Here is a 24,037-nt window from a genome sequence, read left to right on the forward strand (position 1 = left end):
GGGCCTGGACTTGGCCTGCTCTGGGAGACAGAGGTGGGAGCCAGGTGCCCAGAGTCCTCCAGGGTAGGAAGTGCGGTGGGTGAGAGCATGTGCTCCGGAGCCCGATCCCCAGGTGTGAATCCCTGCTCTCCCACCCGCTGGCTGTGCGGCACGGCCACGTTACTTCCCTTCACGGTCCCTCAGTCTCTGCATCTGTAAAGTGGGGTAACCGTCAGGCCCTGGCAGGAAACAGACGGCCCTCTGAGTGGGGCGGTTGAGGAGAGTTTAAGGAGAGGGCCCCGTACAACGGTGGGGGCCGGTGGCAGGCAAATGAGGGACAGTGCGGGGTCTGACTTTCCTAAGAGTGGGAGCAGCTCCAGCCCCAGCCCATGCCTGAAGAGGGAGGACAGGGGGCCGCTGCTGTGACCTGCAGTGTAGAGAGGGCCACCTGACTGGAGCCGGGACCTTGAGTGAGAATGGGGCCTGCCCAGGGACTCTTGCTCTCCGCCTGCACCCCAAGCTGGGCTCCTCATTGGCTGGAGCCAGCTGGGAGCCAGAAGGAAGGGCTGTAGACACGGAGTAGCACTCGCGGCCTCCCTCGGTCGCCGGGAGAGAACAGGCACGCACACAGGGTGCAGTCTTGGTTCTGTCACCACTTGACTGGGTGGCTTCTCTGAACCCCAGTTTCCCACTATGTAAAGAGGGATTGGCTAGATCTTTCCATCTGGTTTGCCTACCTAACCCAGCCACATGCAACACAGAGGTGTTCCTTTGACCTGGCTCTGAATCCTGACTGCTCGCCCACAGCTAAAGGGGGCTAGGAAGATCCTTGTGGAGCTGCTGGAGGAGGAGGGCCCGGCACGCAGTAGGCATGCAGTACACGTGACTTCCCTTGTTTCATTTCACTTCGGCGGCGACGAGGCAGAAATTTTCCTGGAGGACTTTTCTTTTACCAGGTGACCTTCAGGGGGACACGGTGAGATGCAGGACAGCGTCCAGGCCATCTGCACAGGCCTGGATGATGGGGAGGGAGACGGGCAGGGGGTGAGCCCTGGTGCCCTCAGAAGTGGTTTCCTCTCCCCCCTCCCAGACCTCTCGGTGCGGGGTGGATCTCTGTGTACCTGGGATGCTGTCTGCAGCCCGGCCCAACCGCGGGCCAGAATTTAAGTGCGTTCTTCCGCCAGCTGAGAAGTCAGTGCAGAGAACAAAGGTCTAGTCAGGTGATCCGGGCTCCAATTTTAGCCCTAGCCTTGGTCGGCTCACCTGCCTTGCGGCGCGGTCCTGGGACTAGCACATGGTGGGGGCCGCGTGAGGTGGGCGCCCATCCCCGTTGACGGAATCCAGGGCCTGGGCTGGTTTCTGAGCCTCGCACACCGGCTCTGTTACATACCCCTCCGCCCCGCCGCTGGTCTCGGCCTCTACTCTGCTGGCTCACAGGCAAAACTAGGCCCCCATGACTCGTTTCCAGTTTTTAATGTTTTTCTTGTAAAACCCAAAATATAAAACTGGAAGGGGAATGGAAAACAAGTTCTGTACATTTTATATACACGAGGTCTGTGATTTCAAAACCATTGGGGAGGAAAAAAAGGAAGGCACAGTCAAGGGAATGTCGGGGCGTCACGGATCCTGACGGGTACCTCTGAGCACCCAGCTCGGGCTCAGGTGATTGTCCCTGGCCAGCGCAGGGCAGCCGCCGCAGACCCAGCACCCTGGGTTTGTGGGGAGCCTTGGCCTGGCGGCTCAGGCTGGGTGCACAGAGGGTGGGGACAGATGGCGAGTGGGCAAGGTAGTGTCTGCGATGGAGGGAGGACAGGTGCAGGCTGGGCCTTCCTTCAGGTGTCTGCGTAGATGGACGGGATGTGACTCAGGCAGTGGTCAAAGGCCCCATTGGGGAAGAAGCCGCAGTCCTCGGGGCCACTGGACACAATGTCTTCAGATGGCTGTGGTGGCAGTGCTGTGGGGCATGGGGCTTCGGCCAGGGCCTCGTAGCCTGTGGGTGTGGGAGGGAACAGGGTCCGGGCTGGAGGATGCAAGGGCTATGCTTTGTCATCTTCTCACAGCCCCCTGACCCCACCTTCCTGTCCAGGGTCCCTTCACACAGTATCCCTTCAGTGGGGCCTGCTCGGAGCCTCTGCTCTTCCGGACAGGGGAGCTGCTGGGTGGGAGGGGGTGCTCCAGGCCTTGCACTGCCAAGGGACCCGGGGAAGCTGGACAGACAGCCGGCTGGCTTGGAGCAGTCCGTCACCCAGCGCTGGACTGTAGGGCCGAATGTGGGGGAGGGTGGGATGGGCTATCACAGCTCTTGTCCTTGGGGGCTGGGCCCCTCCTGGCAGAGCAGCACAGCGCACCCCCCCACCCTTTCAGGTTCCTTCACCCCACCAGACACGAGAAACCCAAAGAAGGGACCAGCACTGACTGGGCTCTTACCAAGGTTTCACTGAAGTCTTATCTCCCTTCAGTCACAACAATCCTGTGAGGTAGGAGTCATTATTCTATATTATAACCGAGAAGATGGGCTGAGAGAGGTCAAGACACTTGCCTGAGGCCATATTGCCAGTAAGTGGGGGAACTGGGATTTGAACCCAGATCCCTTTGGCCCTGAGACACCTGGTTCTTCCATTGGACATGCTCCGCTGCTCAGAGGCCCTTACCCTGGAGGGGCCTGGAGAGGTTGTCTTATCCAGTCCCGGCCCTAAGGGCTCTGTCCCTGAGTTGCTGTCACAAATCCGCGTAGCCCATGACAGGCAGGCCTCAGTCTTCCCATCTGTGCAGTGGGATCATGACGAACTACTACCCTGAGGCCCACAGCCCCATCCTATCAGTCTGGATCAATCCAGCTTGTCTATTCTCAGCTTGGCAGAGGACATACAGGCAGATGCACGGGGCCTGGGACGGGCACTGAACGCCGGGCTGCCACCCAGATAGCAGGGGAGACAGGAGGCCGGAAGAATCCACCACCCTGGTGTGGGGGCATGGAAGCTGCCTCTTGCCCATCAGAGTTACCTATTTCTGCTGCTAAACCCCAAGAAAGCTCGCTGCAGGCTGGATGGAGCAGGGGGAGGATGAGGTGGTGAGCCAGCAGTGCCGGGAACAGCAGCCAGGGCCTCATCGCACACCAACCCACGCATGTGCACACGCGGAACACGCCCCACCCACCCGCACGCACCCTGTGATCGGCACACATCTGCCTATGGTGCATGTATGTGACCCGCGTCCACCTACAGACACACCTACACCACGGTTGAACACAGTCTGTGTACACAGGGGTCATGGGATGGATAACACACAATGTGTCAACACAGACGGGACCACAAACACGTGACAAAAGAAGACGTACGTGGACGTGAGAACCTGTGTGTGAACAGGAACACATGGGCCCTCACGCAGATGGACCCACAGGTTTCTGCATGCTTGTCTGTGGCCTCATTACTGTCCCTATGTCCTTAATCCTCGATCCCCGGCTGCACACACCCAGAGCTGCCCAAGGGGCCTCTGGCACAGGGTCTTAGGCTCCCCTTTGTCTGGGGCCCCCAGCCTGCCCAGAACTTATAACTTCCAGCTGGACCCAGGCCTGGAGGCTGACTCGGGGTGGAGCTGGGCTTGGGGAACTCAGGGAGGGTCTGCCCCCCCCCCCCCCATCCGATGCCCCTGCTCTGATCAGCACTGGCCCCGCTGGTCTGAGCCTGATTCAACCCTGGGCTGTGCAAAGCCCTCCCTCTCACTGGGTTTCTCCACCCCAGCCAGGGGCATTACGTGGGGAAGGCCCAGGGCCCTGTAGGGGACACGGATGCAGCACAAGGAACAAGCACAACCTCTAGGTCCTGTCTTTCCCGGTAGGGTGGCCTCTCTGGCCTCATTTTCTTTATTTGTTAAAGAGAGATCAGTATTTGTCTCTTTCCCTGCTGTCTCCCCAGGGTCCACAACTGTGTACATACTCTGTGCTCACTAAATATTTAAAGGGAAACCTCAACTAGCCTGCAAGCGTCCAGTTTGAGTCTTCTGTCTTCAGAAACCTGCCAGAGTCCAGACACGTATCACACACCTGCTGTGCGACAGTGTGGAAGAAACACGGACGTCGGAGGTAGACAGGGTGCAAATCCCAACTCTGTGGGGTCCTGGGACCTGTGTGAGCCTTTATTTCCCTTTCTGTAAAAATGGAGAGGACTCTGCCCCTCTGGGCTGTCCCAAGGCTTCAGGACAATGTGCACAAGTACCCAGCACAGGGCTGGGCCTTGGTAGGTGGCCAGGGAAGAGAGGCGTGCAAGTGGGGCTCACCTGTGGCAGGTAAAGGTGCGCTGAGGCTGTGGTAGCCATTAGGCCGCAGGGGGTTGAAGCCGTGGGCTTCCCCGGCCAGACTGTCCCCGCTGGCTGCTGGCTCGGCCGTCCGGTAGCAGTCACCATAGGGGAAGCAACTTTGGATGGAGTGGAAGCTGCCCTGGTACCCTGCAAAGGGAGGCGGCAGGGGATGCGTTAACAAAGGAAAACCGCCCAGGGCAGAGAGGGGACCATCCCGCTGCACTGTCCAGCCTCCCGCATTGTCCTGTCCAGGCACGGTGGGTGCAAAGCAGAGAAGAGAGCCCCAGGGTGGAGAAGGTGCCAGGGGTCCTGGGCCCCTTTCCCAGCTCTGTCTGGCACCGGAGGGGGTAGGGCGAGGCGGCCTCACGTGGCTGTGCTGGACTTTGTGGCTGACATAGTGCTCTGAGGGAGGGGACTGTTGGCCCTCCATCCCCACCTCCTGAGATGCCCGCTCACTCACCTCCTCCAAGCAGCAGGCTGTACCCACCCCCCTGCCAGTGTAGATGCTGTTCCCTCCGCTGGGAGAGCCCTGCGATGCCTTGTCAATGGGACAAACGCTTCCTCACCCCTCAGGCGGAATTTCCTCCAGGAAGTGCCCCGGACGAGGTATGTCGGGTCACCCGACTCCTGGTTTCTCTCACGGTGGCCCTCAGTGCCCTCCGTCATTCCGAGTCCCCGCCTCCCTGCCCTAGGTCAGTGCCTTGTTCCTCCTGGACACTGGAGGAGTCAGTGGAGGTATATGGAGAGGCCCTCAGCCAGAGCTTACCTTGCGGACTGGGCAGAGGCGGGGGTGGAGGGCTCTGGAAAGGCGGGTAGGGTGGCTTGCTGGGGAGTGTGGGGAAGGGCTGGCCCCCTGGAGAATGGCTCTGGGAGGATGGTGGCAACGGTGGTGGCCCGAGCCCCTTCAGTGGGCTGACCATAGGTGAGAGGAGGCCGGGTCCCAACCTGGAGAGAACAGAGATGGCCATCAGCAGGAGAGGCTCTGGGGGCAGTGTGTGGGGTGGGGAGTGGGGGCCAGAGGCATGGCTGCTGCTGCTTGCTTCCCTCTAGCAACGCTGAGCTCACTACCTGCTCCGCTCTGACTTAAGACAGTGCAGTCAGAAGAGGAAGCTTGTACTTCTGAGTATGTTCAAACTGGAATTAAATGTTAAAGTCCTCTGAGCTTCAGAATCCAAAGGAATCAGTAAAGAACTTCTATCTGGCATTTAGGACTGGAAATCAGCAAGGAACACTGGTTATAAACATGGGTCTTGGAGTCGACAAAACTGTTTTCTACCCATCTGCTCTCACTGGCCACGTGACTTTGGGCAAGTTGCTTAATGTCTCTTAAAGCCTTGGTTTCCTCACAGTGTGGCTGTGTCTCCCCCTGGTGCACTTACTATTATCACCCAGGGCTAACCACCAGCCTCCCCCACTGGATCCTGACACTCTCCCTCTGAGTTTGCCGCTCCGGCCGCCTCTGGAGGACAAGCCCAGGAGCAGGTGCACTGACAGCTCTCGTGCTTCCTTAGCAGGAGAACATTCCATGGCACTTCCAGTCCCCACTTATTGAGCGTCTGTCTCGCCTCAGGCCCCATGAGAGAAGTTCTTGTGTCCGCCTCACAGGTCAAAAAACCAAGGTTCAGAGAGGCTGCTCACCAACTCCCGGCCGCACAGCACTGACCTCACAGGTTATGACAAGGGTAAAACTAAATAAATCAAAATAGACAAAGCACCCAAGATGACATCAGAGGTATTCTCAGCCACTCCACGAATCGTCATCGTTATTCTAAAGACGTGGGAAAGAAAACAAGAAGATAGGTCTGACGTCCAAGTTGGGCTTTATTCCCCTGCACAGTGTGCCTTGCCTTCAGGGGCCTTCTGTCTCCATCCCTGGACATCTCCCCTCCACTTGCATACATCCTGTGATGGGGGGCTCACCACCTCCATTCATACAGAGCCTGAGGTGGTACAGCCCAAGTCTGGGCTCTCTGGAAGCTCATGTTCTGAAACGCGGCTGTAGTAGTGTAGAGCTGTGTAGTTACCTTGAACCCAGCTGAGCCCATGTGGGTCATCTAACTGGACTGCATATCACTGTGAACTAGGTTCCTTCCTCACGCTGCCAACTAAGCCTCTGGAGTCTGTTCACAGGAACCAACATGGCCCTGAGGTCGGATGGACTTAGGGGCTCTTGGGACCAGGCTGAAGGCTCCTAGCCTACAAAGCACTTATGTGCATTGCAGAAAGGGTGGGGGGTAGCTCAAAGAGTCCATCTTCTTGTTGGCATTTGGGATTTTGGACCACCCACATTAAAATATAATATAAATTCAACGTCACAGCTATAGGTGACCTTTTCAGGCCAGGAAAATTACCCTTGCCTACCCTCTAAAACATGATGGGTTGAAGGGACAGATCAGTGCCTTTCTCTGAAACAGAGAAAGATTTGGGGAGAGGCCAGTGGGCTCCACGTCTGGAACTCTGCTGGGTCCCCATCTGCTCCCTCCAGCCTGGGCATCCTGCCGTTTCTGCCTGCCCTTGGCTGCACTGCCATCATTCATATGTCTGGAACCCCACCACTGTGAGCGTGCTGAAGACAGAGGGAGGGCCTTAGGCCTGGGTCCCTAGTCCCCAGCCCAACATCTAACACACTCTAGGTACCCCTCAACCTCAAGTTAATGAACTGAATCCTCATCGAAGCTCCATAAATTCTCATTATCGTCATCATTAACATTTTTAGGCCTCTCTCACAGGGCCGTCAAGTGGGACAGGGTCTACCACTGCAGTCTGTAAACTGTAGAGGGCTGTGCACGAGCTGTGTGTCCTCACAACAAGTTCTCTGGCTGAGGCCAGAGAGGCTGGGCCGTGGCGTGGCCAGGGGGGTGGGTCCTCCTTCAAGCCCTCTTTATGGGGTCCGCTGGCCTTACGCCCACCCCATCCTGGCACCCATACACAGCTCTTCCCTGACTTCCTGATCGTCCCCTCCCCTGGGAGCTCGTGGGGAGGGCCAGGTCTCTGCCTCTGAGGCACTCTGTGCTTAGCACTGGGCCTGACACACAGCAAACAGCTGATAAATACTAACAAATGGGTTTCTTAATCACTCGGCTACAAAACCCAGAGATTAACAGCATTGCAGAATTAAGGAGAACCAGATCTGAAGGGGGAAAAAAACCACGCATTCTCAAAGTTTGTTTTTCCTGTCTCAAACCTGCCATAAATTCACATTTGCCACCTTCACAGCCAGTGAAATTAAACAGAACACGACTCTCCACAGCAGACGTGAAGGCTGAGGTTACGCTGCTCTACCTGAACTCTTTAAAAGGAAAGAAAGATCATCTGGAGCTCCTCTTCTGAGTCATGCAAATGATTCCTAAATCAAATATTTTTGCTTCAATTGGAACCTATAAAAATTAATATAAAACCTCACTGGCTTGGCAGACTGAGGGCTTCATACCTCGTATGGGGCTGGGGAAAAAAAAAAAACTGCCCTATTCGGCGTCTACTCTGAGCCAGGGTAAATAAATTTGGTCATGAAGTCAGGCCCTCTTAGCATATTTTTGAGTGAATCAGATAATTCTGTCAAGCTATTTAAACGTCCCAGCAAACCACCGGGGAGCCGCGAGTGGCCTTCCCTGTTGACTTTGGCAGGAAGGGGAGGCTGAAGGCCTTTTCCCCGCCTTGCCTCTCTTCTCAGGGGCTGAAAAAAGAAACCCATTCAAGCCGGGCCCTGGCCTAGGCCTGGTGTCGGGCTTGAGGGCCCTCCTCTCCTGCAGCCCAGCCCAAGGAGCCGAGGCGCCTGGCTGTTGGGATGACCCGAGCCCTCGCTCCCACTCCCGTAGGCAAGGGCAGGCGGATGGCGGGCCCGGCTGTCCTGGTCTTGTCATCACTCTGCCTCTCGCTGCAGGAATTCTTGACCGGCACTTATGCAGGCGGCAGGCGGGTGATGAATGAGGCGGAGCAGAGAGCACGGGCCTGAGCAGGGAAAGGCCTCTGTGGTTTATTTTTCTTTGGTTGGAGATGTTTTGGGGCCGGCTGGTGGGTGAGCAGGTGGCCTGAGCCGGCGGGTGGGGAGGTGGGTAGTGTCCGTGGAACCTGTCCCGGATGACACATACAATGCCAGGCATGTGTATTTCAGGCATGGCTGATCCTCACCACCTTCTTAGAGGAGGGTATTTTAATACCTATTTTACAGAGGAAGAAACTGAGGCTCAGGGAGGCCTGGTTCTCTGGGCCCCCCTTTGAGCCCCATCAGGCAGCCTCGTCGTGCCTCTCCCCCCACTCACAGTCTTCCCACTTTCCCTGCTCCCTGAACAGCACTTCTGCCTCCCCAGGGGCTCATCTCTGGTGGCTCCTCCCTCCTCCTCTCCCTGCCCAGTGGGAGTTTCCCCAGCCCTGCTTATGCTCTGTCACTAATGCCTCCTGGTGTTCCTCCTCCCCACCCACCAGCCCTGGCCCAGGCTGCCATCCACCCACATTTGATGCCTGCCCTGGCAACCAGCCCCACACTGCAGGCTGCACCCTCCTCCCCGGACTGACCACATCCCTGCTCGGCACCCTTTGGATACACTCCTGCCGCAGGCCTCGTGATCTGGCCCTAGCGACCTCCCTCCTGAGCTTGTCACCCCACACGAGGGTTCATGTTTCCCAGAACACGCCAAGCTCTCACCATGTCTACACTCTCGCTGCTAGTCCCTCCCAATCTCTCCACTCGGTCAACTCCTACTTAACCTCGGAGGCCCGGCTTAGCATCACCTCCAGGAAGCCTTCCCTGACGTCCTCCAGCTCACTGGGTTCTCCTCTGGGCTTCTACAGCCCCTTCTGCTTCTTCCCTCAGAGCACTTGTCCCGCGTGGTCAATCCCTGCGGCTCTATCTCCCCTCCTCATGGTGAGCTCCTCCAGGACTGGGCTCATCGGCGGCTCCAGCACCGGGCCCAGGGCCTGCCCACACCAAGGACGCAGGAACCGGACACCGAATGAATGGATAAGTGAGTAGCAGAAGGAGCCTAGTTCGGAGCCCTGGGCCACAAACTTGGTGATGAAGCCAGGCTGGTCCCAGGCACAGGCAGGCCAATGCCAAGGCCAAGGCTGTGGCCTTAGGGAGGAAAGGCAGAGGAGGAGGCAGGTACTGAGGTCAGGCCTTGGGGGCCAAGTCTGATCAAGTCCTGCTAGCGATAAGTGAAAGTGGCAGGCAAGGCAGGAGGTGGGGCTATGTGACCTCCCTCTGCCCATCTGCAAGGAAAACAGATTCTGGCAGCATTAGGGACCAGCAATTAGCACATTTACCATTTCCAGCCGATTAAGCGGCCACAATGGGAACCACATTGAATACAGAAAAGGCTACTCCTCTCTGCAGTGATCCTACAGCAAGGGCCCCGGGACAGCCCGGCAGGCTGAACCATGATCACGGCTGCAGCAGCCAGAAGTGGGGGTGAGGGCAGGATGAGCACCTCTGGTGTGGGCAGCGGGCAGTCTGCTCACCAAATGCATGGTCTGAGCCGAAGAGAAGCCAGGGTGAGACTCCCAAGGAGGCCTGGTACGGCAGTCCGGAATGCGGTGAGGGTGCACAGCGTCTTCCCACGGCTGCGCTCACAGGGGAGGCGCACATGAGGGGAGGCGGCACAAAGTTCAGATGCCAATACCATCTACCTGCCAGGGTCGCCGTGAGGCACCAATGAGACGGTGCCCGGGAAGTGTTTGGTACAGGGTGCGGTATACAGTATGTGCCGCATAAATGCTGGCTACTTTCCTGGTCAGTAGCGACCATCTAGTGCGCGGGACGCCTGCCCTCGCCCTCGTCCCGCGCAGGTGCCTGCTCGCTATGCCGGAGGAGGATTGGCTGGCTGTACATACCCATCCCTGGTGCTCTCGGCCGCGGGCAGGGGGGACAGATGGTGGTGGGAACTCGTGGTGGCGTCCAGTGGGTGGTGCCTGGAAGGGACATCGTGCATGGGGGGCAGGATGCCTGATGCGAGCCCATTATGGGGGGTGATGGAGCCAGGATATACGCCTGCAGGAAAGCAAACAAATATCACTGGGCTTCGGCCACTCCCGAGAGGTGGCTGTGAATGACCCCGGAGCTGTGTGCCTGCTGACAGAAAGAGAAAGACACAAAAGGAAACCATCAAGGTTGTATTGATAGAAGGTTAGGGGCCCAAACGGGGAGACGATGGCTCCACGCTGCGGTTCATACCCTGGCTGAAGGGCTGCATGTGGGGCGGAGGCCTACCCTGAAAGCAGGGTAGGTGGTGGACTACCAGGGGCTGTCAGAGGCATTAGGTGGTCAGGCTGTGTGTGTGTGCACGTGTGCGCGTGTGTGTGCCCACACGTGTGTTTTGGGGGAGGAGGGTTGTATGGAGCAAGCTGCCTCAAGTCTCTGGGGCCGTTCTGAGAAAGAAGAGGTTTGCTCTGTGCAGCCCCAGAGGCAGACATGGATCCTGGAATGGAGAGAAGCTTGAGAGGAACTCAGGGCTTGGCCATGGCTTCTCACGGGCAGAGCCGCTGGAGGGTGATGGGCCGCCTTTGGAGGAAATGAACTACCCATCCCCAGAGATGTGCAAGCACAGCCTGGATGTCCACTGTGAAGGACCCCAAATAGAGGATGGCTGTGCTAGCTAGATGGCAGGCCGGCCTAGGAGACCTATGGTTGTACAACCAGAGATGGTTGCACAGGCTGTACACTGCACAAGGGTCCTGACTGAGGAGTCGGCCATGCTCTAGTCTACGATTCTAAACCTCTAGAAGACACCTGCAGGGTGATACCACCTTTTGTCACCTCTTACTCCTAAGCGCCTTACCCTTGTTAAGAAGACAGGTGGGGGAAGAATCAAATGGGGGACATTAGGTCATAGTCAGATGTCGTTCCAGGGGCCTGACGGTCTGAGAGCAGTTACTGACACCAGTGTTTCCCAAATGCCTTCACCAAGGAACCCCAATTAGAGGGGAGATCGGACCCCTATTCTGGGACTGGAGCCTGGGAGGGACTCAGCAAGGGTTCCATGTTTTTCTCCATTTTATCTGAAAAAAAAAAAAAAATGGGGCCAATCTTATTCCCCTTTTTAAATCTGGCCACGTTTATTTGCATTTTAATAGAAACTGATATCCTTTTCCTAGAAATCAACCCATCAAGTTGATGCCCTGGGAAGACTCTGCAGACCGGGGGGCCGCACGCAGAGCCGTCCTGATGCGGTGTCCATGCTGATTAGTCAGAGCTCACCTGGGCCAGCTGTTACATTTTGAATATTACTCTGGTCATCACGGATCGAGACCCAAGGCTCCCTATCACGAGGACCATCTGAGCACAAACCACATAAAGAAGGAAGTTTCACCTTGTCAGATGGCTGCCGTTCCAGGCTAGCCTGTCTCAGGCTGGCCCCTCTCACCCAGGCCCGCAATTCAGGGAGTTACGACCAGGGATTGAGGAGGCCAGGGCAGGGGTTGCAAGCTCAAATCTTCAACCGCAGCTAATCAGGCCTCCCAAGTGATACCAAAAGAAAGTCTGTTTAAAGCGAGGCCCAGGAAATGGCCTGGGGCTCTGGCTCAGGCTACGTCCTAGATAGCCAGGTAGGGTCCTATGGTCCAGGCTTCACTGGGCTGTGAGACCCCAGTGCTCTAAATGGGCTCTTGGGGGCCTTCCTCCCTTCTGCAGTCCTTACCCCTCTGTCTCAGGGAACTCTGCCCACGGACAGCCCTGCCCATCCATCTATCCACCACCACCCTTTACCACCCATCCTACCCCCCCCCCCCCCCCCCGCCCCAGCTTTGTCAGGAAGGTACTGGAGAAGATTTTGTGGATGGAGCCTGGCTCGGTGCTGCTCACGGCTTGCTCTGCTCACCACTTTTCGGAGCACCTCCTCACCTGCCATCTTGAACCAATTTGGGGGCCTGACAGCTAGGAAGGCCTAGAATCCTGATAAATCCTGCTTTCTCTCCCTCAGCCATGCCGACCTCGTGCTTCTCACATCCTCGCTGCCCATCACGTTACCTGGGTCTGCTAAAGGAGCCTGCCAGAAAAACTCCTGAGGGTTTCCTGTGAGGTGAGTTCGTCCTTCCTGATGAGAGACAGGTTTTGGGGAGCTTCCTGCCATCAGACAATGAAAATTCGAGGTCATCCTTGCCAGCTCCTCCCTTGTCCTCAACTCTTCTCTTCTGGACTTCTCTGACCTAACACTCCTTGAATCTGTCCGGTTTCCCCCTGCCTTTTGCCCTGACTGTCCAGCCCCACGCAGACAGACACAGGGTGGGCCACTGAGTGTGTGAACGAGGCATGTCAAGCAGTGGACAGACAGCGGAGGGCAATGAGGGAGTCATCATGAGGGGCAGCAGGAGGAGGACGCCATGGAGCCTGCTGGCCTCTCCCCCAAATGCACCATTTGAGGCTATAAATCAGCATCATCAATCATCAGCCATGAGCGCTTAACCTCTGGCCCTAACATCTGTTCCCAACTGTGCCTCAAGCATTTGCAGTGTTGCCTACGGAAGAACCTGGCACTGAAACCCAGAGGGATCCAGGACTTCTGGGTTCTCCTGGTTGGTCCCTGTCTCCCTGCTGTGTTGGAAGCAGCTTGAGGACAGGGACCGGCACAGAGCCTGGCACACAGCGGGTGCCCAGGATGGTGAGATCTAGCATCAACAGCAAGGAGGCAGCAGACTCTCTGATTAAGGGCAGGGCCTGTGGCCAGACGGCCTGGGTTCAAGCCTGGCCTCTGCCATTTACCGGCTGTGGGACGTCAGCAAACAGTTACTTAACCTCTCGAGGCCTCAGTTTCCTCATCTGGAAAAGAAAGAGCATAGTAGCGTGTACTTTATGAGGCTGACGCGAGGATTCTGTGAACATGTACTTGTACAACCCCTAGAATGGCTTCCTGGGGTGAAAAATATTCAATAAATGCTGGCTGTAAATTATTAGGAGATGGGTGAATAAATGGTTCCTCTTTTCATTCACGATGAGCAAGAATAATAACGATGACAAAAATTATCGGTCACAGCGGGTTTATATAAGTGATCGCGTCACAATCACATCTGTTGTCACAGCAGGTCTGGGGGAGAAACTGAGGCTTGAGGCAAGAAGGACACCACTCGCTTGCTATTGGAGCAGGCCTGCATAGGTGTATTACCCTAACGCCCCCACCATCCATGCTGCGGCCTCAGTGACTTTGTTTCTCATCTGCAGCATGGGCTCATGGGGACTGAATGAGATGATGTTTGTTTAGGGACCAGCCCATGCGGGCGCTCAAGAGGTGGCTGTTGCTGGCCTAGCCCTTCTCCCTGGGATAGGCCCTGGCCTGGTATCTGGGAGAACAGGCTTCTAGCCTGGATCTGCTGCTGACTTCTCCAGATGACCTTGGGTCAGTCCTCCTCCTGCCCAATCCTGAATCCTCCCAGGATCAAAATGATGGGGCTGCAGGACTTCTTCCCCAAGGAAGCCATTGCTCATCAGTCACAGCCCTCTTTTCTGCCGAGCCTCAGTATCCTCAACACATCCCTGTTATCCCTTGGGTCTCTTTGTCGCCAGCTGTTTTAGCAAATCTGACGCTGTGAGAAACAGCCACGGCAGAGGGGCCTCTAGCTGGAGGAAGGAGGGTGTGATCCCTTCTCCATAGATCCACCCTCCCGGGGTGTCCTTGCCCTTGTGGACCTATGTGAGGGTAGGGCAACCCAGAAAAAGTGTAAACACCTTCTCTCCCTGAGGCTGTTTGGTAAATGCTTCGACTTAGTTTTAAATCTGTTGCTACCTCAACCCTGAGGGGAAAGCATTAAAAATTAGAAAATAAGAAATGTCTAAAATGGTTAGAGTAATTCAAGAAATCCCAGAGGGTGGGAAGAGCTTTCTGCTCTGATACCGTGGTTTCTTTGTGGGATGGGGAGGGTAGAGCACGAGTCTTGTCAGCTGGAATCCGCCCGCAGGCCACATCGCAAGCCACGCAGTGAAGCGTTCCTGCCGGACCCGAGACCCGCCTCCCGGCCTGCGGCCTCCTGGGGAGGACAGACAGGCTGTGTCGGCTGGACCAGTGGCTCTGAGTGTCCAGCTGGATGGCCTGGAAGGGTCCCGGGAGTTGAGGGGCTCCACCTCTAGGCCACAGAATTGAATAAGCTGGAAGTGATCTGGACCAATTTGCCCACCCTCTCCGAGCCTCGGTTTTCTCCTCTGAAGCCGGAAGCTGTGGTATGGAGTTCTGGTGGGGAGCACGTGGGTCTTTAGGTTGAGGCCCAGGCCTGAACCCTGAGGTGGGGCCTGAAGAAAGCGCAGGAGCTGCCTCAGTGAAGGGCTGGGGTGAGGAGGCCAGCAGGGCGTATACGGTGGCTCAGAGGCAAGAGGGAGCACGGGATGTCCAAGGAACTATGTTTGACGTGCCAAGCAAGGCTGGTGTGGGAGGCCGCTAGGAGTGCCTCGGCCCCGTGAGGCCCCGAAGGCCAGGCTGAAAGGATCCTGGGCTTCCTCCCCTGGGCACTGGCGCCACATGAGAGTGTGAAGGAAGGTATGTCAGAGGAGCGGGTGCCCCCCACCGGCCCCTGGGCACCCACAGAGCATCACTGTCTTCCTGCAGGGCTGGCTGGCTGTGAAAGAGCCCTCCTGGGCTGTGCACCTGGCCCCTGCCTCCCCACACGCATACCTGGGAGCAGCTCCGGGGCGCGGCCACCCTTCCTCTCGCCGGCAGCCAGCTGTGTGGATCCGTGGAGCTGCTGCAGGGCCAGACATTCGGTCAGAACGTCAGCCTCAGTATCAGGGCCTGTGTGCAGCTGAGGAACAAGCAGAGGGAGAGAGGGTGTTAGCGCGAGACCATCTTCCCACCGGCAACCCTCGGTTTAGGGGACAGGGCAAGGATGGTGGCTCCAGAGCAAGACCCTTCACCTCACTGCACCTCAGTTTCCTCATCTGTAAAACGGAGCAAACTGTATACGTTGGGTTAGTTCAGGTCTGAGAAGCAAACACTAGGAGTGAACATGCAAGGATTTTAACAGGGGAAGTGCCTGCATGAGAGAAAACCAGGGAGCTGGGCAGTCTGGGAAAGGGAAGAGGGGGGAAGGAGTTTGGTGGAAGCTTCTAGACTAGGAGTCCTCAGGGAGCTGAAGTGTGCTGGAAGTCACGGGGTCCTGTGTCTCCCAGGCATCAGCATCTCTGCAGGGCCTGCCACACTCAGTCCTTGGCTGGGAGCAGCCTACAGGAGCCATGGCCTCACACATGTGCCCAGAAGGGTGTCAAAGTACAGCAGCTGGGGCCTCCCGCAGGTAGCCAGAGCTCCGTGTGGCCCGTTCTCGGGGCTGCCCCACAGTGAATTCATGTGGGCAGAGTAACATACAGTGGGCACCCAGGGAGTGTCTTTCCTTCTCTCCCCCTTGCCCCCATCCTCCTTTCTTCCTGGTATGAGGCATGATGGAAATAGTCCAGGGCAACCCGAGTTCAAACTCCACTCCCATCTCTTCTTCCTCCCTGTGTGACACTGGACAAATACCTTAACCTCTCTGGCTCTCCCCTGCCTGTAATAAGCAACGACAATCACCACCACCGCCCCCCAGGCTTCTAGGTGGAGTAAGGAGATGACAGGTATGGACAAGCTTGTGTGAAGGGCTGGCTGACCCCAGCTGGCCGTGTCCCACATGGTCATGTGACAGTAGACATGCTGGGTCCATATATGGACTTGAGGTCACTGGCTGAGAACAAGCCTGGGTGGGCAAATCCTTGGCCAACAACCCTTAGCCGTCTTTAAGGTAGACTCGAGCTCCATAGCCCAGAATGTCTTCACCTTCCCAGAGAGGCCAGATGGGGACAGGGAGTGGCCAGTTGAGGCCCTTGGGACATCGGGCCATGAGGTAGGAGCTCATCTGGAAGGGAAGGGGCCCCTCTCCTAGGGAAGTCCCCAAGCCTGACTCCCAGAGCCCTGAAGATTTTGTCCAGATCCTCATTCCACCTGGGACAAAACAGACCCAGAGAAGGTGAGAGCCTTGTGCCACGTCACACAGCAGCTGAGAGTCAGCCCCAAGGGTTTTTCCACCTTCCCAGGCCAGAAGGGCTAGCACCCAGGCCTGGGGAAGGCGTGCCCAGCCTCCCGATGGGCCCTCGGCTCCCTGACCCAGCAGCTGTTTTCCATGTAAATTAAGTTTCTGGCAAAAGAGGGCCAAGGCATGTTCTTGCAGACCGCAATGTCGATCGGATTAGGAGCAGCAGGAGAGGAGAATTAAGGAAGAAAAGCATTTCTAATTCTCTCTGAAACGCAGCAGGGCTGCCAAGGAGCTGTCATAATACAAGGGTCGCTTTACCCAGAAAGATACATCGTCCCCGATGGCTCCTAATGGATGCTTATGATTGGGAAGTTTGCAGATCTGCGGCCCCAGGTCCCTGGGGCTCAGTGCGAGCCAAGCATGGGGCCTGGGAAAACCAGGGCAGGATTCTGGTCCTCGGGCACCAGTCTGCTCGGGATAGAGGCCTCCTTGGCATGGAGCCCGGGCCATTCCCTGTCCCTGCTCAGGCCCTTCAACCTGAGATCAGTAGAGAGAGCTCAGGCCCCGGGGACAGGCAGGTCTGGGGTGGGACCCTTGGCTCCGTCACTCCTGCGTTGCACAACCCTGCAGATTTGTTAACTCTCTGGGCCTCAGTTTCCACGTCTAAGATGGGGGATTAAAAACTGCCCACCCCCTAGATTCATAGAGAAGACTAAATGAGATACGGTGTGTGAAACACCAGGCTCAGCGCTGGGTTCAGGTTCAGGTTCAGGTTCAGGTTCGTCCCTCCCTCACCAGAGTGAATACAGATGTGGTGTTTTCACCAGCAAGCTCATGTGCATACTCTGACGGTGTCCCTCCTCTCCTCTTCTGCTTCCAGTGGCTCCCCATTGCCTGCAGGATGAAGACCAAAGCCTCAAGCCTGGCTGTGCCCCTGCAACGTCTTCCCAGCTGAGGCCTGCCTGTCCCAGACCCATCTCTGTACGCCCCCACCCCACAGGACTGAAGCAGTTTTCTTTCTCCAGCCTCTAGACTTTCTCTGCTTTATTTGCAGCTGTATCTCGGAAGACAGTACGTGCTCCATAAATCTTGCAGGGCAAATTAACAGGCTCTCCTTGCTCTGTTGTCCACTGTCATGCTGATGTCCCTGGATTGGCCCTGGTTTTCTCTTCACCCCCCCCCCCCCCGCCCCCGTCCTCCCTTGCACTCAAGTATCCACCGCACATGGCCCTGGTGCTCTTCTGGAGATGCGGGATGAACCGAGAGGTGGGCTTTGCACCCAAGTAGCTGTCCCATCCCCCTGCTGCACTGGGTCCCTCTGTGGCTCACACACTTGTTGTCCAAACAGAACTCAATGCTTTCTCCCGCAAGCCTGCTTCTTTCTTAGACCCTCTGTCCTGGTGAAGGGGGCTACCACCATCCTGCCCCCAGAATCTGTTTCTGCTACTCCTCTGCCAACCCCCTTCTCCCCCGCCCCCGCCCGCCGTCCCACTCTGCCCCAAGCCACCCCCACCACCTCTCCTGCTTCCCAGCAGTGGCCTCCCTGCCTCAGGTTTCCCAACCAGCCCCAATCAATTCTCCATATGGCCCCCAGAGCCATCTTTCAAGGTGACACGTCCCTTCTCTGCTTAAGACCCCTTGATGACACCCACTGTCCTCAGGATGGCCCAAACTCCTCGGCAGAGCTTTGGGCCTGTCACGTCTGCTCCCCGCAGGACGCCTCTCCTCCTTTCGTAGCTGCCTGGCTTCGAGACAGGCAAGGTGCCTGCTGTTTCAAGCTTTAGTCACTCTTGGGAACGCTCTCCTTACTGTCTTGGCCTGCCCAGTGCTTAATGACAACATGCACCAACTTCTTCTCAGAGCTTTTACTTTGGGCTAAGTACTGTTCTACACCCTTACTGTAGATGTACTAGTTTAAGCCTCACGGCAACCCTCTACACAAGTCCTCTGTTGCCCCCATCTGACAGTTGAGGAATATGAAGAAGAAAGGCGCTAAGAGATGTGCCCAAGGCCACGGGCAGGCTGGCTCCAGAGCACACACAACTGCAGTCCACTGTCCCCCATGTCATTTCTTCCATGGACCTTCTTGCTCCCACCCTTCTCTGTGCCCCTGACTATTCCCTGCATCCTTCTATTGCCATCTTTATTATATTATATTGAATTATCTCTTTATGTCTATCTCTGCCTGCCAGGTCCCCATTGGAGGAGGACACCATGGTTTTCCATTTTTGTATCCTCGGTGCCTACATGGGGCCCTACATCATGTATTACTAAACGAGCCATGGCGAGTGGGCAGATGGATGACAGAGAAGCTGGTGGACGGTCTGTGGGCAGATAGATGTCTGGCCAGCTGGAGGTAAGGAAGTGAACTCTGGGGCCAGGTGGGAGGCAGATCCCGGACGATGGACGGGACCATCCTCAGGCGTGGGGGTGAACGCACGTAAGGAGTGCGGGCACCTGGCTTGATGCTGGACAGGTGTCTGGGAGGCCAGCGGGGCATCTGCAGAGGTGGGCCTGGAACGAAGACCGTCTTACCTTCTTACGCACCTGCTGCTCTTTAGCTGAATGGGCCTTCACGTGCTTTCGGAGGGAGCTGGGGTCCGTGTAGCGCTTGGAGCAGCCAGGGATCTGACAGGCGTACGGCTTCTGTAACATCAGAGGTGCAGAGGTGGGGTGAGTCAGGGCCATCTGCCAGGCCCCAAGGTCATACTGTGTGACCTGCAATTGGGAAGGGGCAGGCAGCAGGTTCACACCCTGTCCCTCCCTCTCTGTCCCCAGCCAGGAAGGATCCAACTCTGCCAGCCCTGCCCACAGCCTTGTAGTGAAGGAGGGGTTGTGTCTCCATTCTACTCTCGTGCTGGAACCTCAGATAAGTTGCCTCCCATCTCTGAGCCTCACTCTTCTCCCTTGCAAAATGGGGCCAACTGAGTTCTAAGGATTCTCCCAGCTCTGACAGTGGCTCTGAGAAGAGTACACCCTTTGAGCCCACGGCTGCAGAGAAGGTGCGAGTGGACAAGGAGTACAGTGAGGTGGCGGCCTTGGAGAGGAAGAGGAGGGGCAGGGGAAGAGAGGGGACAGCACAGGGCCAAGCTGGAGTATGGCAGGGCCCCAGGCTGGGAGTGACTAATCACACCTTGTAGTGGGTCCAGAGATGCCAGACTGCTCTCTGGACCATGAGAAAACCAGATCCTCATTCTGATGGTCACGGGAAGCTGGGGGAAGGTGGATCTCAGACACAGGCCTGGGGAGGCTGGGGGTCTGTGCCCTTTGTGTACTTCCTCTTAGGGGCCCCCACTGCTCATGTAGAACCAATCCATACCCTTTACCACCTCCCCTGTTCCCCTGTTCCTGCCTGGGCCTCATGCTGCTCTCCCTGCCTCCACTCTCCCCTCCCACCACAGCCAGAGAGCCTTTCTCACAGACCTGGCCATGCTCTCACCTTTGAAAAATCCTTCCATGGCTCCCTCGTGCCCTCGGACACAGCCCATCTCCCGGTACTGAGGGCGCGCTGTGACTTGGGCCTACTGAAATTCTCACCTCTCCTCCTGCCCCTGTCCTTGTGTGCCCACCCACCCAGCCCTCCTGGAATCTTCTTTCTGTCTCTACCTCCTGATCTTCCCAAGGGCACCACTGTGCACCCAGCAATTCTGGGTTTGTTCAGTGTCCTTCTCTACCAGGTGGTGCATTTCCTCGGGGGATAATCCCTTCGGATTCATCTCAGGTCCCAGGGACTGACCCAGGAAGTTGCTCCAACTGAATTCTGAGCTCTCCCTTAGGGGCTCCTGCTGAGGCTTGAAACAGTCCATCCCTAAGGCCTCCCTTTTTGACTATACCTAGTGGTCCTGATTTCTCAGGGCCCTCCGGCCTCTAGCAACTAGCAGGGAGGGTGTCTGCAGGATGTGGTGCCTCTCACATTAAGTACCGGGGACCACTATGTCCCTGTCAGACATGCCCATGTGGAACTGCCCCCCTCCCCCACCCCAGACCTCAGGCAACTCTGTCCCTGCTGGCCTGAGGACAGGCCAGTCCAACTGCAGACCCAGGGACCTCATGGGGAGGGGCAAGCAGAAAGAGATGACCATACCTTGGTGCTGCCACGGACAGTTGCCAGGTTAAAGAAACGGAGGAGAGCAAAAAGAAAGAGACAGTGAAGTGAGAGGCTTGCCGCGCTGAAAGGAAGGTGTGGGGCAGGAGGGTGGAGGGCACACTCAGACGTGCCCTCCCCAGCCGCGTGAGACAGACATGCTTGCACACACACACATGCGTGCACACACACACACGCACACACACATGCACACAACGCTATGGGCCTGCTCCCACCCCAACACATGCACGTACATACACAGAGACATTCTCTCTCGTGGGCCCTGCCCTGTCCTGCTCCAGGCCCCGTCCCCGGGGGATGCTGATACAAATCCACACGTTTTTGCCAAAAAGCAAACAAACAGAGCTCCGTGTGTGCAGGCGCGCTTGCCTGGAAAGGGCGCGAGGCCCATCTCTGTGTTTGTTTTTCCAGGGCCTGACGTGTGCAGAACATTCCTCCAGCCCCGCTCCTCCGTGAGCCCTCAGGAAACCCTGTGGCTGTCCCAAGCAGCAGCCAAGCCCCAGGCCTGGAGTCACTGCCCCAGCTCCGAAGCCTTGTTAGTAACAAGGACACTCGTGATGGTGTAGTAAGGACACAGTGCCACGGCCAAAGCACAGGTGAGGAAACCGAGGCTGAAGCTTTGTCCAAGATCTCGCAGTAAGAGTGTGCCAGTGACATTCTGTTAGGAGGCCTCCTCTCGTCTGGGCAAAGGAGAGACCATCGCCCCCTGGGGCCGTGGCAGTCAGGACTGAAAGCCCACACTGAGTGCCTGGGGATGCGGCAGGGTTTGCTCAGCATTCAGTCAGCGAGTCAGAGGAGGGAAAGGAGGGACTCACATTTGCCGTGCAGACCGTGTGTCAAGCCTGTCTTTGTATCATTTCAGTTGATTCCCCTATGATGTAGGTGTTTGAGGAAATGGAGGCCTAGAGAGGCTAGGGGCATTTCTTCGAGCTCTGAGCCCAGGTGGAGGGCCAGAGTTAAAACCTGGCTGGCTCTCTCTAGTCTGTTCTTCCACTTTCCTGCCCGTGGGGAGAATCCTCCAATCTCTGGCGCCAGAGGGGAGCTGGGAACATGACAGGGTCCCTTCTGGAAAACAAGGCCCAGCCTGCATGGGCCTGACCCACTGGCCTCTGGGCTGTGGGTGCAGGGCTTGGCGGCTGTACCTATAGGCTTCCCCAGGACCTTTGGGGAGATGAAGGCCTGAGATAACCCCGTGGGCTCATTCTGGGCCTGACCTGACCTAGTCCTCAGAGCTCTGTTCACACACCAAGTGGGGGCCAGAGGCCTGTTGCTTTGGGGCTGGGTCCAGGAAATGCAGCAGGAGGGAGGGAGGAAGGGAGTAAGTCAGAGTAGGTGACCCTGAGAGGCCTGGAGGGACATTACTCAGGCTGGGGGTGGGGCGTGCAGAGAGGCCTGGTGCTGTGGGTGCTGCCTTGTGGTCTCTGGGAGATGTAACCAGGAGACTTGGGCACAAACTGTGCCCCTCAGGACCTGGGTGGGGGCCATGGGCCCCAGGGGCTGGGCTTGTGAGAAGGCAATGAAGGCAGGGGTTTGTTAGAATGCCTCTTCCTTTGTGTCTCCAACAAAGCCTGTGATAATGCAGCCTGAGAGGGGAGGGGTGGAGAGAAGGGTCGGGTTCAGCCGGGGACAGGGCTCCTCCTTCCTACCCTGTCTCTTGTACTCCATTCCACCTCTCCAGGGTGGCCGATACACTGGCTTTTCCAGCAAGGGCCACTGGACTCTGCCACTTAGGAGCTGCGTGACAGTCTGTGACTTCACGTGAGTCTCAGTTTCCTTGCAAAATGAGGATAATGGCCCTTACCTTGTGGGTTGTTGCCAACATTAAACTGGAGGAGAGCGTACGTGATACTGATTGTGAAGAAAATGTATAGAACATTCTGCCCAGGGCCTGGCTGGGACCCAAAACACTGAGCTCCCTATGTTTTCTGCCACCCCCTTCCCCACCATCTTCTTTGGGTCTTGGCTTTCCCAGCTTATTCACATCCAAATAAAGGGTTTGGATCAGAGGGCCTCCAGCTCTGACCGCTGTTGTCTTGTGGCCTCCAACTTACCCTGGAGGGGTTAGTCGGCCTTGTGGGCCTCTGTTTCCTCATCTGTGTGTCTGGTACTAGACAGGCTGGGCCAGATGGCCACTCGGGTCTCCCAGCCCCCGACCAGTAGAGCTCCCCAAATATCTGCCCAAAGAGCACAGGTACATGGACTCCGGCTGTGGAACTATCTCCTGCTGTACATGGGGGCTGGGCTCCTACCAGGCTGCACACACACCCTCACACAGGCCCTGTAAGAGGGGTGTGAGGCCCAGCTCGGGGCACTGAACCTCCTGGAGCCCTGCTTCCTCCATCTGTCAAATGGCATAGTGACTGACTGGCCTGGTCAGTATGAGATGGTGGACACGATGTTCTAGAAAGTGCTCTGTTAACCTCTGAGGTCTGTAGGCATGGGAGAAAACGGGGAGACTGACCCTGATAGAGCTGCAGGTTGTCACAGTTTGGCCCAAACAAGGGAAAAGGGGTGGACATATAGGTATCTGGGGACCAGAATTAGAGTCTCAGGCCCTGCTCACTTCAACCCCTCACCCACCACGCTCAGGGGGTAAAGAACAGCTCTGGAGAGGCTCTGGACTGTCTGCACGGAGGGCGTGGGGTGGGCGGAGCGGGGAAGGCCTGCTCTGGGGCTGGCTGACAGGCCCGGGGAGAGGAAGAGGGTGGTGAGCCCACCCTCTCCGTGGGGACATGCCTGGCCATTGGTGCCTGGGCCAGTATCCACAGACTAAAGCAGTGGTTCTCAACTGGGGGAGAGTTTGCTTCCTCCTCCCCAGGATATCTGGCAATGTTGAGAGACATCTGCCACAACTGGGAGAGGGAAAATTGCTCCTGCCTGTCTAGTGGCTGGACGCCAGGGATACTACTAACTGTCCTACAAGGATGCGCCTTCCCTCTCCCTGCATGCCGTCATCCCGCCCAGAACGCCCAGCGCTCGGGACGAAGGCAGGGTTTCTGCGAGGACCCTGGGTGCTACCCTGCATCAGACGAGTGAGGGACTGTGCACGCCTCCCACACCCCTTCCCCCTCGGCCTCTGCCCTCGGGCGTACCGTGTCAAGGTGGGTGCGCTGGTGCTTGGCACGGTCGCTGGAGTTGCTGAAGGCCTTCTGGCAGCCTGGGTGCTGGCACAGGTATGGCTTCTCGCCCGTGTGGCTCCGCAGGTGAATCTTGAGGTTCTCCAGCCGTGAGAAGGCCTTGCTGCAGCCTTCAAACTGCAGGAGAGGCTGGTGAGGGGCGTTCCGCAGCCCCCGGAGGGCCCACTACTCAGCCTGGAAACGGCCCCCCGTCTCCTCTGCCCCCAGTCCTGCCCAAGGCCTCCAGGTGCCCTGTTTCAGCTCCCCGTGAAGTGATCAGGACCCAGACTATATCTGGGAAGCCCTGGTGGGTCCAGAAAAAGTACTCCCCTGACTTAGAGATGGCTCCCGGTGCTAGAAAAGAAAGCGGTCTTTCCAACTCTGGATCTGGAAGGATCCCAGTGGCATGTGGAAAGGACACACGGCTGTTGGCAACCCTGAACGGACAGACAGGACAGCAGGTGCAGACAACCCGCATTCGGAACCTAAGGCCTGGATTTGAGTGGGGCTCTGTCCCAGTGAGGCTTTGGGCAGTGCCTGTCCCTTGACCCACCCTGTCCCTTATTTCTTTGCCTACAAACTCGAGACCCTGTGGCCACCACCCAGGGCTGATATGAGGGCCTCAGGG

At 57.1% G+C, this 24,037-nt stretch overlaps 1 protein-coding gene across 2 annotated transcripts in view; it reads right to left on the bottom strand.

The window, feature by feature from the left end:
• Positions 1–1,437: 1,437 nt before the first annotated feature.
• GLIS1 (GLIS family zinc finger 1) overlaps positions 1,438–24,037 on the bottom strand; it is a 227,239-nt gene continuing 204,639 nt past the window's right edge. The window contains exons 5-11 of one of the 2 annotated variants that reach the window (XM_027059134.2): positions 23,386–23,547; positions 18,736–18,834; positions 14,862–14,988; positions 10,102–10,258; positions 5,042–5,220; positions 4,255–4,422; positions 1,438–1,969 (exon numbers count right to left, since the gene is read on the bottom strand). In XM_027059134.2, coding sequence (XP_026914935.1) covers positions 1,812–1,969; positions 4,255–4,422; positions 5,042–5,220; positions 10,102–10,258; positions 14,862–14,988; positions 18,736–18,834; positions 23,386–23,547 — 1,050 coding nt within the window. In that variant the 3' untranslated portion in view covers positions 1,438–1,811. Of the gene's footprint in view, positions 1,970–4,254; positions 4,423–5,041; positions 5,221–10,101; positions 10,259–14,861; positions 14,989–18,723; positions 18,835–23,385; positions 23,548–24,037 lie in introns of both variants that reach the window. The other variant, XM_027059133.2, reaches the window with a different exon arrangement.

This window comes from Acinonyx jubatus, chromosome C1 (genome assembly GCF_027475565.1).
Source record: "Acinonyx jubatus isolate Ajub_Pintada_27869175 chromosome C1, VMU_Ajub_asm_v1.0, whole genome shotgun sequence".
NCBI classification, from domain to species: domain Eukaryota; kingdom Metazoa; phylum Chordata; class Mammalia; order Carnivora; family Felidae; genus Acinonyx; species Acinonyx jubatus.